Here is a 19,678-nt window from a genome sequence, read left to right as displayed (position 1 = left end):
CAGAATAAAAGTTGCTATCCTTGAAAGAAACTTTATCTAAATATTAAGCTATTAATGTTAAAATTAATATTATTAATTATTAGCAATGTTAAGTGGCAAGTCCTACTTTCTCATCTTAACATACTAAGAGTTTTTAAAGTTTTAAAATAATGCCCTTATTAGTTAATAATTATCTGAATCTGAATAATCACATTCTCTTAAAAAATCACTTTAAGCCACAACTTTGTCACTTTCTGACCACAATAGCAACTTGAGAACAATACTGCTTTACCAAGAAAACTGAAATACTTCAATAAAAACATTAGATGAGGCCAGGTACGGTGGCTCACACCTGTAATCCCAGCTACTGGGGAGGCTGCAGCATCAGAATTGCTTAAACCCAGGAGGCAGAGGTTACAGTGAGCCAAGATCATGCCACCTCACCCCAGCCTGGGTGACAGGGTGAGACCCTGTCTGCAAAAAAGGCAAAAAAAAAAAGGTTAGTAAGACTTAAGAATCTTTCATCTCTGCTATGATTAAAAATGAATCTATTTAACTTATACACATCTACCATTTTTTAAATTTTTTAAAATTATTATTATACTTTAAGTTCTAGGGTACACGTGCACAATGTGCAGGTTTGTTACATATGTATACATGTGCCATGTTGGAGTGCTGCACCCATTAACTCGTCATTTACATTAGGTATATCTCCTAATGCTTTCCCTCCCCCATCCTCCCACTCCACGACAGGCCCCAGTGTGTGAGGTTCCCCTTCCTGTGTCCAAGTGTTTTCACTGTTCAGTTCCCACCTATGAATGAGAACATGTACACGTAGCATATTATACAAAATTACTACATAATCTTTTACTAACCAGTGTTTTTTCTTTTCTTTTTTTTTTTTTTGAGACAGTGTCTCATTTTGTTTCCCAAGTTGACGTGCAGTGGTGCAATCTTGGCTCACTGCAGTCTCGAACTCCTGGGCTCGAGTGACCCTCCCACCTCAGTCTCCCAAGTAGATGGGATTACAGGTGCGCACTACTACACCCGGCTAAATTTTTGTATTTTTTGTAGAGATGAGGTTTTGCCATGTTACTCAGGTTGGTCTTGAACCGCTGAGCTCAAAGTGATACACCCGCCTTGGCCTCCAAAAGTGCTGGGATTACAGGCGTGAGCCACTGCACGCGGCCCATTCTTTTTTTAATCCAAGACATATAAAGTACGTTTTCTAAATATGCTCACTATTCAGAACTACTATTACTTCTGCCGTTCCTCATTCTCCTTCCTTGATCTTTGCACTGCCATAGTCCTCACTCTCTCCTTCCACAGGAGTTCTGTGCGAGAGCAAGCGAGTGTGCGTGTGCATGAGAGCAGGTGAGCGTGTCTGAGGGGCATGTGCGTGCTTGCACGGGTGAGTGCTGCATCTGTGTGAGGAGAGTGTGGGTGTGTGCGAGCAGGTGAGAGTGTCTGAGGGGTGTGCATGCGCTTGCACGTGTGAGTGCTGCATCTGTGTGAGAGCATGAAAGTGTGGGTGTGTGTGAGAGCAGGTGAGTGTCTGAAGAGTGCGTGCACTCGCACGGGTGAGTGCTGCATCTGTGTGAGAGCATGAGTGTGAGTGTGAGCGCAGGTGAGAGAGAAGGCGTGTGTGCATGCTCACACGTGTGAGTGCAAATGTGAGAGCGTGAGCATGGGGATGTGAGAGAGCAGGTAAGAGTGTCTGAGGGGGGTGTGTGTGCTTGCACGTGTGAGTGTTTGTGTGAGAGCATGAGTGTGGGTGTGCATGAAAGCAGGTGAATGGGCGGTGTGCTCACACGTGTGAGTGCGTATGTGTATGTGTTGAGAGCATGAGTGTGGGTGTGTGTGAGGGCAGGTGAGAGTGAGGGGGTATATGTGTGCTCGCACGTGTGAGTGCATATGTGTATGTGTGACAGCATGAGCATGGGTGTGTGAGTCAAGAGGGTGTGTGTGTGCTCGCATGTGTGAGTGCTGCCTATGTGTGAGAGCATGCGAGTGTGGGTATGTGTGAAAGCATGCAACTGTGGGTGTGTGAGAGCAGGTGAGCGTGAGAGGGTATGTGTGTGTAAAAGTGCATATGTGAAAGAGTATGTAAAAGTGTATGACAGCATGAGAGGTGTACGAGGGTGCAAGGGTATGAGTGCATGTGTGTGCGTGTGCACGCATAAGGGTGTGTGCAAGTGTGTGTGTGGGGGTATGCACAAGAACATGAGAGAGTGCGTGTGAGAGTACGTACATGGGTGCGTGTGTGTGCCTGTGCACACGCACAGGGAAAGGTTGGTGAGGTCTGATGGGGCCCATGGTGGGATGTCTCACACACCTGCAGCTGACAGAATGCTGCCAGAGAGGAATGACCCGGCCACACTGGCCGTTCAGACAGACCCTGGGCTTGAGGGAGAGGCCAGTGAAGAAGATGCACGGTCCAGACAAGAGGATGCGAGCTCAGCTCAGGGCGCTGGCAGGAAGCGCTGGGTGGAGAGGAGAGGCTGGACTGAGTAAAACTTTACGGAGAGAAACCAATGGCTTTAAGTGACTTAGCCTTGGTTCACTGAATGGAAAGGCGCCACAATAGAAATACAGAGAAGTAGGAGTAGGCTGAGCGTCGCATGAGTGATAAGCTGAGTCTTGACGTGGTCAGTTTGAAGTGCTTGTGAAAAAACTAGGTGAAGGTGTCTGGGACACAGCTGGAAGACCCCCTCTGAGGCTGGAGCCACACGGGGAAGCTGCAGATACAGGTTTAAAGTCATCAGCACAGAGACAGCAATACAAAAATCTGAGACCTCACAGTATAAGGAAATGGGCTGAAGATGGAAAGACGTGGGAATCCCAACACTTGCAAGGCAGAGAGGGGAGGGACACAAGAGGACAGCCAGCAAGGCTGGGGAGAGGGGTGTGGGATCCAACATGTTCTACAGTGCAGACACAACAAGCTCCCTTCTGGTAACATTTAGTAAGAAACACTGGCATGCAGACCTCTCTGGAAAACCAGGAGCACAGGGCAAGGGCTAGGTTTCCTATCTTTGTATCTCCAGGGTACCTCTCCCAGGACTGCACACGTATTAAGTATGTGAGTGACAGTCACGAGGGAGAGGACACAGAAGAGACACGTTGCAGTGTGGGGTCCAGAGGCGGAGGCGTGGACCAAGGAGAGGGATGCACAGGGCAGTGTCACGAAATCAGCCAGGTGAAGAAAGGGTAACGACAGGTTCAAGTTTTACTCAGTTTACAAAGACGAATTCTCCCTATCTGCTTTTGTTCCTTCTCCCTCTATATGAACCTGCAATGAAATACTATTGATACGATTTTTGTTGCAACATTATTTCAAATGATGTTTATCTCATAATTTTGCTCCATATTTTAAGAACAGTTACAAAAGTTACATGTAAAAGGACAATTAAATGTAATGAGACAAATATCACACAGAAATAATGGAAAAAACCGTAACAGAATCTTGGGCAAAGATTGGACAAAAAATGAATATTGTTTGCCTCTAAGCTTCCTGACAACACAGACCATAACAGAAATCCAACAGTCTATGAAGATTTTATTTCATGAAACAAAATGTGCCCAATCTCCAGGAGAAAGAACCTGAGATAAGAGTTCACATAGATGCTTATCAGGGTGGCATAATAAACCTAGTTTTATAAGCAGAGACACACACACATCTGAAGAGTGTGTTTATGTATGTGTACACGTGTATACATGAGTGTACCTTGAAGATGCATGTATGTGTATGTACACAAGATCAAACAGGGTTTTGTAAAGATGCAGAAATGCTTTTTATATATATAGTTGCTTCTTGTTCGAATAAAAGCTGAGGCAATATCTTGTAATTCAGCAAAGGGAACTCCACTGGGAGCTGAGCTAACTCCACCGGAGCTGGTCTAAGTATATTGCTTTCTGGCAATCTAATCTGATTTAGGAAAAGAGCTTAGAAAAATGATGATAGGATCAATCAGTTAAGACATTTAGGAAAATCACCATCATCTTTTACTTATTCTAGAGACACAGTATTATCGTGCTAGGGGTAAACACACTGAACTACATTCCAGGACAATTATGGGGTACCTAAAAGGTAAGATAAACATATCAAGGAAGATACAGAATAAGCAGACCTAATAAACTCAATTACATACATAGCTGTCTTTAGGGAATTTTTTTTCTATATTTATATAATAGCTTCTTACTTCACCATCAATACTTCATAAGCAACAGGAAAAAAATCACGTGGGTTTGAATGATTAACTTACAAAAAAATAAAATCTTAGAAATAAGTCCACAGAGGACAATCAGATTTGAATGTACAGTTCTCTTACCGGATTTGTGATTGTGATGATTTCTCCTTCGTTAACTGTCAGTTCATTATTTCCAGGTTCAGCAGCAAAATCATACATAACCCGAGCCTATCAGGAGTGGAGAGGAAACGAGGATGTTACAAACACAGACGGAGCAGTAAAAACACAAAAGGTGCACAGTTCACTTTCTAAGCATGCTGGTACGAACATGACAGTGGCTGCGGCTGTTTTGGAAGAAAGGTAGACATTACCAAAATGACTCATCTGCTCTACTGTGAGGAAGAGTAACACCAACGGCGATAGCCCTGTTCTGTTCCGGAGGCAGGGAAGGTTTCTGGCAGCTGCCCACACTGCATTTAGAGATCAGCCCTAAAAAAGTTACTCAAAATATACCTATTTTGGTTGAGTGCAACAGCTCACACCTGCAATCCTAGCTACTTGGGAGACTAAAGAGCAGGAGGATTGCTTGAGGCCAGGAGTTTGAGACGAGCCTGGGCAATAAAGGGAGATTCCACCTCTACCAAAAAATTAAAGAAAAATTAGCTGGGCATCGTAGCCAGCACCTGTAGCTTCAGCTACTCAAAAGACTGAGGCAGGAGGATTGCTTGAGCCCAGGAGGTCAAAGTTACAGTGAGCCGGGATCATGCCACTGCACTCTAGCCTGCGTGACAGAGTGAGACTCTGCTGTCTCTTACAAAAACAAAACAAAACAAAAAAACAAAAAACAAAAAACCCCTACCTATTTCATTAACAACAACAATAACAACAACAGATTATGCTCTTCCTCTTAGGAGGTAAGAGTGGAAATACACAAACTGTTCATTCTAGGAACACTGACTCTCAGAAACTGAAGAGAGAGGCGTACACACACGCACACATATCTAAGATTCACACATCTTCAGAAGAATCTCTTGCTATTAAAATGTTCACTGCTCCTTATCTAATAAGAATGATAATACAGCATCTTTAGCCACATTAACTCAGAAATGTGATCTGGGTACTCTTCCACCATACCAAGACTTACATAGGGCAGTGTGTGCTGGTCAAGTTACCTAACAGCCATAATTTTAAAACGTTTCCTTAAAATAAAAGCTTTTCTTTCTTTATTTTTCCAGACAGAGTTTCACTCTTCACCCAGGCTGGAGTGCAGTGGTGCCATCATGGTTCACTGCAGCCTTGACCTACCAGGCTCAAGCAATCCTCCCACCTCAGCCTCCCCAGTAGCTGTGACTGCAGACGCGTGCCACCGTGCCCAGCAAATTTTTGTATTTTTTGTAGAGATAAGGTTTCGCCACGTTGCCTAGGCTGGTCTGGAACTCCTGGGCTCAAGTGACGTTCCTGCCTCAACCTCTCAAAGTACTGGGGTTACAGGTGTGAGCCACTGTGCCCAGCCCTAAATGAAATCTTAGTTTCATATAAGACAGACTAGGACAAAGCTATTCTGGCTGGAGTGAGGAGGGACTGCTCTTGCAGGCTCTTCCTGAAGAGGATCCTTGAGACAAGGGTCCGGAAACACGGATGCCTTGGAACACTGCTATGCGTGCATCCCAAGAGAGAGTCACCGTGGTAAAAACCAAGTACGTGTTTAAAATGTTTTATAGATACCTTTATAATATATAATACATATTTTTAAACCACGTTCAAATTCTAAGTGATTGTCTTTCACAGACTGTCTTCCCGAAGTCCATCCTATAAACGGGGCATCACATGCGCCTGGGAAACATACGGTTTAAGAGTAATTGTCCTAAAAGGCAAATTCAAGTTTAGCAACAGGGCTAGTCTAACAGGACTAATGCAAGTGCACTAATTTAACGTATTCACTGAACACTCCACCATATGGCAGAAACTTGAAAGGCCCTTTTGTTGGCTATCGCCCTTTCTATGTATTCGCTTAATGATGCCTGAAATTAGTTTAATGAGAATAAAGGTTCATATTTAGTGGTCACAGACTAAGGAAAAAAAAAAGCCAAAATACTATTTTGAAATACTAAAAACTAGTAAGATGGATTGATGGATGAGTATGTGACAAAGCAGGCACTGAATCTAGATGGTGGGTCTATGGTGTTCAATTCCAACCTTTCTCCATGTCTAAAATATTTCCTAGTAAACTACTGGGAAGAAACCAAGCGTGGGAGAGCCTGTGAGTCAAGACATCCCAGCAGCTCCACACCTCCACCTCCATCCTTGGAGGCTGGGACCCGAGTGGAGAGCATGGCAGGGCACCCAGGCCAGCAGGGCGGCTCCCTCAGAGCATCATGAAGGACAAAGCAGCTGTGCTGAGGTATCTTCCTGACACGGCTGCAAAGGTGGACAGAATTCTGCTTGTCATGTTATGTGGTGTTTGTTTTTGTTTTTGTTTTTCCTGCGACTGAGTTTCGCTGTTGTCGCCCAGGCTGGAGTGCAGTGGTGCCATCTGGGCTCACTGCAACCTCTGCTTCCTGGGTTCAAGTGATTCTCCTGCCTGAGCCTCCCAAGTAGCTGGGACTACCATACCCAGCTAATTTTTTTTATTTTTAGTAGAGATGGGGTTTCACCATGTTGGTCAGGCTGGTCTCAAACTCCTGACCTCAGGTGATCCAACCACCTTGGCCTCCCAAAGTGCTGGCATTACAGGCATGAGCCACCACGCCCGGCTGGGGTAGTTTTTGTTTTTGTTTTGTTTTTGAGACACAGTCTCACTCTGTCACCAGGCTAAAGTGCAGTGGCCCAATCTCGGCTCACTGCAAACTCTGCCTCCCGGATTCAAGCAATTCTCCTGCCTCAGCCTCCCAAGGAGCTGGGATTACAGGCACGCACCACCACACCCAGCTAATTTTGTATTTTAGTAGAGATGGGGTTTCACCACGTTGGCCAGGATGGTCTCGATCTCTTGACCTCATGATCCGCCCACCTCGGCCTCCCAAAATACTGGGATTAAAGGGTGAGCCACAGTGCCCGGCTGGTGTTTTTTAAAAACATGTTGCATCAACCTCGATCCTTCCTGCCATGAGGACAAACAGGAGAGAAACGCGGGCATGGGATGGACTGGAAGGAAGCGACTCCTCAGAGAGGAGCCCGGGAGCAGCAAAGCCACACTCGGGGGCACGAGGAACCCGCTGTTGTGTTATTGGTTCTCAAGAATCCTACTGAAATTTTTAAAAAATCCAGCCGAATCCAATTAGTTTCCAAAAATAGAATACCTAAGCCTCTTGTTTACTAAGCTTAGAATGTAGTGAAACAGAACGTGAAACAAGTGAGAAAGAAAGAAATGGAAACGGCCTCACACATTTAAATATTACTAAGCACTTACTCACTGCTACAGTTAAGAGGGTTTGGACCCTCCAAAACTCGTATTGAAACTGAACCCCCAAGGCAGTGGTGTTGGGAGGTGCGGCAAATGGGGGTGTTTAGGTCACGCAGGCTTTGTCCTCATGAGGGGATCAACACTGCTACAAAAAGGGCTTGCGGGAGTGGGTTTACTCTCACCCATCCTTCTGTTGTGTGAGGACACAACACCCTTTCCCCTGGAGGAGGGGGCACTCAAGGCGCCGTCTTGGAAGCAGAGCCGGGCCCTACCCTGCCAGCACCTAGATCTTGAACGGCCTGCCTCCACAATTATGAGGAATAAATTCTGTTCTTTGTAAGTTACCCAGTCTTAGATCTCCTGTTGTAAGCACAACAGACAAGGACACTCACAGAAAAATGTTTATAAACCTTGTAAGTTTATTTAAAACACTGAATTAAGATTTAAACAGATGCTTCTTACGAATCTGAACTGAGAATAATTTTGGAGGACAAAAGGATTTAATAACCATATCTCCAAATGAGTATAACATGTCAATAAAAAAAAAAAATATTGACTATTCTATTCAGCCTAGAGACGCTAAAGCTTCAATGAAACTGAAAGCCTTTGGGTGTCATCTTCTCCCAGCACCCCTCTTTTCTCTTTCCTATCCTTGCGTTTTGCCTACACCTGGTTTCTCACTTTCCCCTTCTCACCCTCTTGTCTACCACTAACAGTATCCAAACAGACAGAGAGGCTGCCCTCAACCCCAATTGCCAGTCTATTTTCCATGTGGCCTTTGAAAGAAATGGTCCATTTTCCTACACTGCCTTTTCCACTGTTAGCTATACTTCAAGAACTCATTCTTCAACTATTTCCAAGAGCTAAATTTCCACCTAGTCCTGGTCAGTGGGTAACTCCAAACTATATATTCAATACGTATTGTCAACCACAACTAATCTCTTCAACAGAAATTTCAAAAAGTGTTACAGATGACATGAATGGCTACTAGACATCAATCTCACATATCTGTTCCATTAACTACTAATCTACTTAGCAGTAAAATAAACATTAATGGATTCAAAGCTCTCCATTCAATGCTCCAGACACTAGAATACCAAGTGTGCAAGCACACATCTGCCCACAATGTGCATAATCCATTCTTAACACATACTTCCTTTTCTGAGAGAAGAGAGGAGTTGACAATAGGCATTCTAACTGACCTATGTTGTACATATCTGTTACTCTGCCCCACATCCCTTCCTTTTGGAAACTGGATAATCAGAATTCTTTCTCAGAGCTCTTCGGTATGGGAGCTGGGGACAGTGCTCCTTCTCTCTGGTATTGTCGTCAATGGCTAACTGGCTGAGGTGTGGAGAAAGTCTGTCTGAAAAATGAAGTCAATGTAGCACAGAATGACAAAGAGAAACAGTGTCCTGTTCGAAGGACAAGCTTGACACTCATTCTCCCCATGGAAGACTTCTCTGTTACTGGAGCCAATGTATCTTCTTTCGTACTAATGTGAGTCCACATCTTGTCACTTGCAATCTAGAGAGTCCAAGTTAATACAAACCAATAACCCCAAACCAAAGAATTTATTAAGGAAACATTCTAGGAAAAAAAAAAAAAAAAATCAAAAACAAAAAAAAACTGGCCATAAGAACTAAGAACTACCTGTATTTATTATGCAAAAATGAAAACAAACAAACAAAAAAAAAACTAGATCCTAAAATGAACAACAACAGAGAATTAAACAGTTCCAAATAGGAAGGAAAAAAAATCCACAAAACCCTGGCAACGAAAAAAGTTCATGTGAGGGTTAGAATGCAAAAGCTAAGGCCCCATTCTTAAGTATCTACCTCTCTGACTGCATATAAATCACAATTACATCTTGGGAAAAAAGCAAGAAATCTTCAACAGTGTTGCTCCCCATCTTTAAAACAGAAAAGTACAACTAAAAAACAAAATATGTAAATCTTCAGAAATTCCAGGGAAAGGAGGACTTGACATCCTTGAGAAGTGAAGTTCTGCATAAAGAGTAGGTAATATTTCTATATATAACTAGTTTACCTCTTTAAATGGCAAGCTTGTTTAACTTAAGCACATTCATGACTTATAAAATTTTATAATATTTAACGCCTTCCTCAAGCTTATCTTGGCTTATTAAGATTATCAGAAGAAACAGAACTTACTTTCACAGACCTTGAATGTTATTATGCTATTAACATATGTTGATGTATTTGTCCTTAATCTAAATGGTGAAGGCATAAATGCTTTTCGATATAAGTAGTCCCTCCTCCTCCACAGTTTTATGTTCCTCGGTTTCAGTTAACTGCTATTAAATGCAGTTGGAAAATATTAAATAGAAAATTCCAGAAATAAACAATTATCAGTTTTAGAGTCCATGCCGTTCTGAGTAGCATGATGCAATCTCACACTATCCCACCCGGGATGTATGTGAATCATCCCTTTGCCCAGCATCTCTGCACCGCAGACACCACCCACCCGACAGTCATGTAGTAGCCGTTCCAATTAGCAGACTGACTATCAGGCATGGCAGTGCTCATCTTCAAGTCATCCTTATTTTACTTATCATGATCCTGATGCATTAAGAGTGGTGTTGCTGGCATACTACAATAACTGTTCTATTTTACTATTAGTTATTCTTGTTCATCTCTTACTGGACCTAATTTATAAATTAACTTTGTCATAGACATGTATAGAAAAAACATAGTATACATAAAGTTTGTTACAACCCTTGGTTGCAGGCATCCCTGGAGATCTCGGAACATATCCCCCGTCCATACAGGGGAACTACTGCATATCAGTGATTTCCACAGCTTTTGTTCAACCTTGTGCTTACTCCATTGTTATTTGAACCAAATACAGAATATTATAGTTATCACCATGAAATTTCAAGCTATTAGATTCAACCAATTGCTCCAATCTACTAAGAGCTTTCTGAATTCTGAAGCCATCACCCAATTCTCCCTTATCTTTTCCTGCTGGGAGTCATCTGAAAGCCGCACACTTTCCGTAGAAAGAGCACACTTTCTACAAAGAGCCAACTGTAGAAAGAGCACACTTTCTACAGTTTCACCAGTGTCATTATTCAAATTGTTAAACTATGGCAGGTCCAACTCAGCTGTATGTGGTAAGAAGCTCCAAGGGGATGTGGGTCAATTAATTATGTTCTCAGAATGTTGCTCTTAAAATTTCCAAAGAAGGAAATGAAGTTTCCTTAAATGTTTAGAAGCAATTTCTTTAACAATCCATTCAAAAGTATAGTCAAGATGAAAGAAAGTTTTAACAGTTGTTCTAGTAAAATATCTTTTCCCAACAGAAGAAATTTCTTTTTTTTTTTTTTTTTTATTGAGACGGAGTCTCGCTCTGTCACCCAGGCTGGAGTGCAGTGGCCGGATCTCAGCTCACTGCAAGCTCCGCCTCCCGGGTTTACGCCATTCTCCTGCCTCAGCCTCCCGAGTAGCTGGGACTACAGGCGCCCGCCACCTCGCCCGGCTAGTTTTTTGTATTTTTAGTAGAGACGGGGTTTCACCATATTAGCCAGGATGGTCTCGATCTCCCCTCGTGATCCGCCCGTCTCGGCCTCCCAAAGTGCTGGGATTACAGGCTTGAGCCACCGCGCCCGGCCAACAGAAGAAATTTCTAAAAAGAACTGGTAGCAGCAATTGAGAATGAATAAAAATTTTTAAATATTTTGTATGTAAAATTTTCAGGAATAAACTACTGGTGAATTGATATGTTCTTTAAGCATGTTTTTTCCTAAAATAGGTTTTTATCTGTTATTCTGAAATAAATGCACTTAGAGTAATTTGTTAAACTGATGGTCAATTAGATAAGCAGTTTGGGAAATTTTCAAGTCAAACAGAAATGTAAATAGAAATTCACTGAGCAGAATTATAAATTCCAAATAAACACTTAGAGTAAACTTAAATCTGAGTGTAACAAAAGGCAATTGTACAATTCTAGGGGAGCAAAGTTCCGAATACTTAAAATACATAAATCAAATCGTACCATACTCTTCCAAACTACACTCCCTCTCTCTAGTTCACTCATGCAGAACAGCTCTGGAAAGTACTTAGACCACAGGAAATACGAACTGAGGCTACACTGTAACCAGACTTCTACAGATTAGGATGATTTTAAGAGTCATTCTACCCACACCCACCCAGATCAAAGCTTCTATATGCGATGTACACAAGAACAATTAGACAAAGATAACAGTGATTTGATGTGGTGGCATCAACTGGCCATATCACACGTACCATCACCATTACCAAGTAATGTGCCAAAACAGATACTTCTGAAACCCACGTGTGACTGCCTGTTCTGTGCCTTACTTCATAATTAAACACACAAAACTTTAATTGGATATTTTATTGTATCCAATAAAATAAACTGCATCTCCCTCTGTCACCCAGGCTAGAGGGCAGTGGTGCAATCATGACTCACTGCAGTCTCGAACTCCTGGGCTCAAGTGATCCTCCTGCCTCAGCCTCCTGATAGGACTATAGGCACATGCCACCACTCCTGGCTAATATTTTATTTTTTAAAGAGACACGATCTCACTATGTTGCCTAGGCTGTTTTTTAAGGCCATGTCAAAATGGCTGTATCATACAAAACACTTTGATTTGATGGCTTTAAATGAGGGGTTGCTTTTCCTTTCTCTGTACAGGACCAGATAGTAAATATGTTAGAGTTTGCAGGCCATTCAGTCTGTCTCTGCTGCTGCAGTGCAAAAGCCACCACAGACAATATATAAACAAATGGATATGACCGTGTTCCAATGGAACTTTATTTACAAACTGCACATGACAGGCTAGATTTTGTTCATAGGCCAAAATTTGCTGACCCCTATAACATGACCTGGAACAAAATTATTATGTAAAGATCACTAATCTTAACATAAGGCAGAAGTCATAAAGGAAAGAATATTTTCAATTCAGATCACAAAGTGTTAATCTTCTAAAACACAAAGAGTTTCTGGAACTCAAGATAAAGACCAGCAACCTAATATAAAAATGGGCAGAGGAACAAACAGTTCATTAAAGAATACAATGGCCCTTAAATGTATGACAAAATGCTCAATCTCACACACCAAGAAAGACAAATTAATCTGGTAGACACTGCCAGATCCCCACTGCCTCAATTTGGGGTTGTACTATTTAAACTTCTACCAGTATTATATACGAAAGCAACATTTTTCTACAGCTTCACAAACAGAACAAATAACTCCACTTTTGTACTTCTGCAAATCAGATGCTAAGGAATGCTACCCCAATATAGCTTCTACTAACAGGCAACTGATTAAATAAACCAGGCTCTGCCATCAAAATGGAATATTATACAGCAACAAGAGAATGAGAACAATCTATATACTCAGACATGGAATGAATACATGGTCAAAAAAGGTCGATTGTGGAATAGGGCATATAGCATGCTACCTTTTTCATGAGTAGAATACTTATATTTGCCAGTATTTCCATAAAGAAGCATCAGATAAATAAAACAAGAAATTAACTTTAAATTGGTCACCTAGAAAGATGGGAGAAGAAAATTAGTGATAACACAAGTGGTAGTGACATTTCTCATTATGTTTCTTTTCTTTTTCTTTCTTTCTTTTTTTTTTTTTTGAGGCGGAGTCTCGCTCTGTCGCCCAGACTGGAGTGAAGTGGCCGGATCTCAGCTCACTGCAAGCTCCGCCTCCCGGGTTTACGCCATTCTCCTGCCTCAGCCTCCGGAGTAGCTGGGACTACAGGCGCCCGCCACCTCGCCCGGCTAGTTTTTTGTATTTTTTAGTAGAGACGGGGTTTCACCATGTTAGCCAGGATGGTCTCGATCTCCTGACCTTGTGATCCGCCCGTCTCGGCCTCCCAAAGTGCTGGGATTACAGGCTTGAGCCACCACGCCCCGCCTATGTTTCTTTTCATATCATTTAATTTTAACTGTGTGTGTGTATATTACCTGTCCAAGAATTCTAAATTAAAATGAGAGGAAAAAGACATCATGTACAGTAATGGCGAAAGATGAAATATTTAGGAATACACTTAAGAAATGTGTAAAACCTATCTGGAAAAAAACTTTAGAATTTCTCAAATGACACAGAAAATTGGAAAAAATGGAGAGTATGTGATAAAGTTTGGCTGTGTCCCCACCCAAATCTCACCTTGAACTGTAATAATCCACAAGGGTCAAGGGCAGGGCCAGGTGGAGATAACTGAATCATGGGGGTGGTTCCCACACACTGTTCTCATGGTAGTGAATACGTCCCATGAGATCTGATGGTTTTATAAAGGGGAGTCCCCCTGCACAAGCTCTCTTGCCTGCCACCATCTAAGATGTGCCTTTGCTTCTCCTTTGCCTTCCACCATGATTGTGAGGCCTCCCAAGCCATGTGGAATTGTTAGTCCATTAAATCTCTTTTCTTTATAAATTACCCAGTCTCGGGTATGTCTTTACTAGCAGTGTGAGAACAGACTAACACAGCAAGGTAGAGTGTAACAATGGCCGCAATAAATCCTCCCACCCCTATATCAATACCAATTGGCAATATGACTTTGTCACTCCTCCCATCAAGACTCTGGATGACGGCTGGGTGCGGTGGCTCACGCCTGTAATCCCAGCACTTTGGGAAGCCGAAGCAGGCAGATCACCTGAGTACAGGAGTTCGAGACTAGCCTGACCAACAGAGAGAGACCCCCGTCTCTACTAAACATACAAAAATTAGCTGGACGTGGTGGTGCATCCCTGTAATCCCAGCTACTCGCAAGGCTGAGGCAGGAGAATCACTTGAACTCGGGAGGTGGAGGTTGCGATGAGCCGAGATCGCGCCACTGCACTCCAGCCTGGGCAACAAGAGCAAAACTCCATCTCAAAAAAAAAGAAAAAAGAAAAAAGACTCTGGATGAGTTCATGTGCTTACTCTGGTCAACAGAACGATAGCATATGTGATACTAACATAGGCATGAAAAGCATTTATACATGGGATGGGGGCTGCCCTCTCTTGCTGCTAGGATCACCTGTGCTACCACTGAACCTGTCTGGGTTAGTAAGTCTGCTGATCCAAGACCACATGGAAAGAGGCCCGCATCATCTTAGCTGTATAAGGTGAGACCCCAACATGAAGAAAAGGCCACCTAAAACTATCCAGCCTCAGATGGGCTCTCCAGACCAAAAGAACCACGCATTGTCAGTCCACAGAACTGTAAGAAATACCACGTATTTGTTATGTCATTAAGTTTTGGGGTATACAATAAAAATGGGTTCATACAAAGAGTCTCCCCGTATTTTTAGATGAGAAGTCCCAGTATCACCAACAGCACCTCTCCCCCTCCTTCATTAATTCTAATAAAAATACAAATGGGATTTTTTTTTTTTCTGAAACAGGACAAACTAGTCCTAAAATTCATTTGGATATATATAAACAAACAAGAATGGCCCCAATCTTTTATTTTATTAAAAAAAAAAAAAAAAACAAGGAAAAACTAGAAAAGTACAAAGTCCACAAGTCCCAACGACATACAGAAATGCAGGTACCACAATAAAGATGGCATTTTATTGTTTTAGAACAAATGAGTGACTATCTGGGGGAAAAAAAATGAATTCCTACCTCACTTCTCCCAACAGAATAAATCATACGATGGGTCAAAGATTATTTTTTTTTTTTTAAAGGTAATCACATACCTAGTGCCCAGATTGGGATTTCTGAGCAGCATTTTTCATTAAAAGGAACCAGACTTACTTAGAGAAATGGCTGACTCCGGGTTTCAGGGGAAAAAAACAAGAACCCCGTATAAAACATACAAGATGGGCCTGGAACATCTTATCCTATCAGATTATCAAAGACACTAGCAAAGTCTACTGGTTGTGTCAAAAAGACACAGGCACCAACCTGAAGACGAGCTTGCTGTCCAAATGTGGAACAACACAAGCATCAATAGGGATAATGACCGCAATGGACTGAAACAGTGAATTTGCTTAAACTCATGAGTTCATAATTATAAAACTAATTGGTTATCATTATAGAATAGTAGGAAACAAATTCATTTTGACAACTGGTAAATAAAGGCCAAAAAAATCAACCATTTATCCTTTTAAAACTGTACTATTAAGTAACCAAGTACTAGATAAAAGTTTCTCTTTATACAAGCATTTCAGTTGATAAATGAAGGAATAATAGAATGAGATCATTTTTTTCAATCCCCAAAGATTTAATTCATCTAAGCATAGTGCATCACAAAGACAACCAGACATTACTTGCCTTCTGATGGAACACAATCCCAGTTATGAAATATACTTGGAAAAAAAAGAATGTGAATCTTATTCACCCTCTAAATCCTAGTAACAATTTACAAGAAATACAAAAGAATATATTAAACTATGTAATGAGGGTAAGGTAAGAAACAGGTACTACAGAAATCCATTCTAACAAATAAGTCCCAAAGACAAAAACAAGTAGGGGATAAGGGTTGGGGGTGAGGTAAGGGAACCTATAAATGAAGAGAAGATTGATCATAATAGCAATATGTAGACTTTATTAGGATTTTGAATCCAACTGCAGAAATGATTACGAAATCTGAATTCTTAAAGGACTGTGATATTTAAAAGTATTCATTTTTTAGGCATCAAAGTAGTACTGATTATATTTTTAAAAGACTTTCCTCTTTCCTCCCCATCTTTAGAGGTATACACGAAAATACTTATAAATGAAGTGTTAAAATACCTGCCATTTCTCCAAAAATAATGCAGGAGCAAGAGACACTGATGGGGTCTTGATGAAATAAAAAGGCTATGAGCTGGTCAGTTGCCAAAGGTGGACAGGGGTTACAAAGAGCTTTATTACACTCTTCTACTTTTGAATATGTTTGGCATGATCCACAATAAAAGGTCTTTTTAAAAAACCATAAAAAACACCAAAGAAAATAAAATCTTAGGAGATTTTCTAAAAATATTCTTGCAGTAGAGGAGGACTTTATGAAATAAAATCGACAAGTCCTTTACAGGGAGAATGGGAGAAATGTCTCTTCACCCAAAATAAAACATACCTGCCTGGCAACAGCCTATACACAAGCAAGATAAAAATCAGTAACAGGCCGGGCACAATGGCTCATGCCTGTAATCCCAGCACTTTGGGAGGCCGAGGCAGGTGGATCACCTGAGGTCAGGAGTTCAAGACCAGCCTGGCCAACACGGTGAAACCCTGTCTCTACTAAAATACAAAAAAAATTATCTGGGTATGGTGGTGGGTGCCTGTAATCCCAGCTACTTGGGAGGCTGAGGCAGGAGAATCACTTGAACCCGGGAGGTGGAGGCTTCAGTGAGCCGAGACTGCACCACTGCATTCCAGCCTGGGCAACAAGAGCAAAACTCCATCTCAAAACAACAACAACAAAATCAATGACAATCTGGGGAAAATGTTTGCAATTCATAACACAGACTAATGATTGGTTCTGCTACTCTATATAAAGAGTACAAATTGGTAAGAAAAAAATGGCTTTTAAAATGTAAAACCTTACTCAGAAAAGAATATAAAATGAAACAGTTATTTTTCACCTATCAATCTGGCAAAAAAACAAAAGCAAAACTCTGCTAACACCATGTTGGTAAGGGCATAAGGTTTAGGGAAACAGGTATCCTTACATGGCGCTAACGGGAGAGTTAATTTGGTAATGTCTATCAGGATTACAAACACACATGTATCTTAATCACAAATTCTAGGAACTTATCCTCTAGAAATGCACTTTTGCAAACTGACATATATACATGGCTATTCACTGCAGTGCCACCCAGAATAGCAAAAGACCAAACACAATCTAAAAGGTGGGACTAGTTCATCAAGTATGGAATCTCTACGAAATGGAGTACTACAGCCAAAAGAACAAGATTTGCTTACTTCTCTGGTGTGGAATGATCTCTAATGTATTCAATGACAAAGTAAAGCAGGCACACGATTTGTGTAAGAAAGAGGGCACGGCAATGCAGTACATGCATTTGCTTGTGTATACACAGGAAATCTCAGTAAGAATGTAAAAGACATTGGTAACACTGCCCCTGAGGAGAGATGGCTAAGGGAGAGGAGAGGTAGGAGAGGAATTTTCAGTGGGGTTTTTTTGCACTTTTTTAGTGTGGTGGTTTTTTTTTTTCTTTTTGTAACATCAACCTATTATCTAGTCAAAAAAATTAAAAATTTAAAGCACCGTCTTGGATTGTCTCTACCTAGGATGCTCAAAGTCATGTTGCAAACACCAACATTTATGAAAGAATGCTTCCATGATTATAACAAAGCACAAAATACTCCAAAGTGTAATGAAAAAGCTGATTAGATGGCAAACAGAATCTGTATTAAAGGCCACATAAAAGGGGGTAAACAATATTCCTACACTTCTCATTCTGAGAATAATTTCAGTGTATATAAATACATACCTACACTTTTATTAATACAACAAAAGCAACATAATGAAGTTAAAAAGGAAAAGTTTCTAAAAGTGCCAAAGGGCACTAGTGCTCATCGTTTTTAAAATATCCCTCAAAACGTTATACATTTGCCATACGTGTTTGCATGTACACAACTAGTCAAAGCACATACATGTACGGAAGCAATTAGAACCACAGTATATGCTTACATGCTCTTAACATTTCTTATGTGCTCTTCCACATTTCATTTATTTAGGACTTTTATTTATTCATATTTTCTCCTAGGACACTTCACATCAGCATAGCTACTTTGTTCTTTATCATAGCTGCAAGGTTACTAACCCACTATTTAACCCCTAGGGCAAGGCACATCAAAACTTACTTTGCTGTGGCTAAGAAAATAACCTCACCACCAGCCCCAAATTAAAATAGCTTTATTGCTTTTCCCAATTGTAGAACTATATGCTCATTGGGGGTGGGCAGACAGGAATACAAATACAGAAAAGTTTAAAATCAGTAGCAAATATCAAACCCCAGAGACAACTGGCAGAAACTTACACCCAGTTAAGAGTGCCTATGTCCCACACCCTCACCAGTGTGTGTATTTACAAGGTCTCACCTCCTCCCCAAGGGGGGAGGAAATGTAATTACTGGCAACACACCAATGATAAGCTGGCTTTGAAGCCAGGCACACAGGTTCAAATCCCCATGCCACTGTTTCACCAGTCTTGAAAACTTGGACCAATTCCTTAAAGTCTTGGTCTCGAACTGCCTGTGCCTTGTAACACAAATGAGAAATGAGTAATAAAAATAAAGCCCATAGAACAGGGACCGGCACACAGGGCCCAGTAAATGCAGGCTATCACAACCTTTTCTTTTCTTTTCTTTTTTTTTTTTTTTAAACATTACATGTACATTCGCATGTACTAAAAATTGTGGCATAACTATTTCCTAATTCCAGTCCACCAAAGGTTCTGGAACTAGCCTAGAGTTCAAGGGAAAGTAAAGGGCCTGATAACTGATTCCTACAAAAGGTGGTTCTGCTACTTCGCCAGACAGTAAGGGAACCAGACATTCCCCTACCCACTGGTCACCTGTGAAACAGTAACCACAGTTACTGCATACATGTAATTCAAATCCCAGAATGATGGAGGGGAAGATAGAAAAAGTGTCTGAAGAAGTAATGTCAAAAATGTCCCATTTGTGAAAACTATAACCCACAGATCCTAGAAGCTGAATAAATTCCACAGGAAAAAAAACAAAACAAAACCACAAAAAGAGTCAAGTTTCAGAACATCAGCAACAAAGAGAAAAACCTTAAAATCAGAGAAAGGAGAAAAACAGATGTATTATTACATACAGTGGAGCAAAGAATAACTGCAGAATTCTTAAGAACAATATGATACAAGCCAAAATCCGTCTTAAAAGTGCTGAAAATAACAAAACTACCAACCTAGAATTCCATATCCAGCAAAACATCCTTCAAAATGATAGTGAAATAAAGGCATTTCACACAAAAGCTGAGGAAGAACGTGTCACCAGCAAAGCAATACTACAGGAAATGTCAAACGTGCTTTTACCAGAATGAAAATGATACTAGATGGAAAACTGAATCCACACAAAAGAAGGAAGAGCACCAGGAATGGTAAATACATGGACCATGCAAAAAAAAAAAAAAAAAAAAAAAAAAA

The 19,678-nt window shown here is 41.1% G+C and overlaps 1 protein-coding gene across 1 annotated transcript in view; it reads right to left on the bottom strand.

Annotated features, from left to right (window-relative positions):
- Positions 1 to 19,678, bottom strand: part of SNX9 (sorting nexin 9) — a 130,067-nt gene that overhangs the window by 78,574 nt on the left and 31,815 nt on the right. Inside the window, 1 exon segment of the mRNA XM_017889651.1 lies at positions 4,311 to 4,397. Coding sequence (XP_017745140.1) covers positions 4,311 to 4,388 — 78 coding nt within the window. The 5' untranslated portion in view covers positions 4,389 to 4,397.

The sequence above is a fragment of the Rhinopithecus bieti genome, unplaced genomic scaffold, assembly GCF_001698545.2.
Source record: "Rhinopithecus bieti isolate Rb0 unplaced genomic scaffold, ASM169854v2 scaffold_18548, whole genome shotgun sequence".
Classification (NCBI taxonomy): Eukaryota; Metazoa; Chordata; class Mammalia; order Primates; family Cercopithecidae; genus Rhinopithecus; species Rhinopithecus bieti.
The sequence above is the reverse complement of the archived record's forward strand: the minus strand, read 5'-3'. Positions and strand labels throughout refer to the sequence as shown.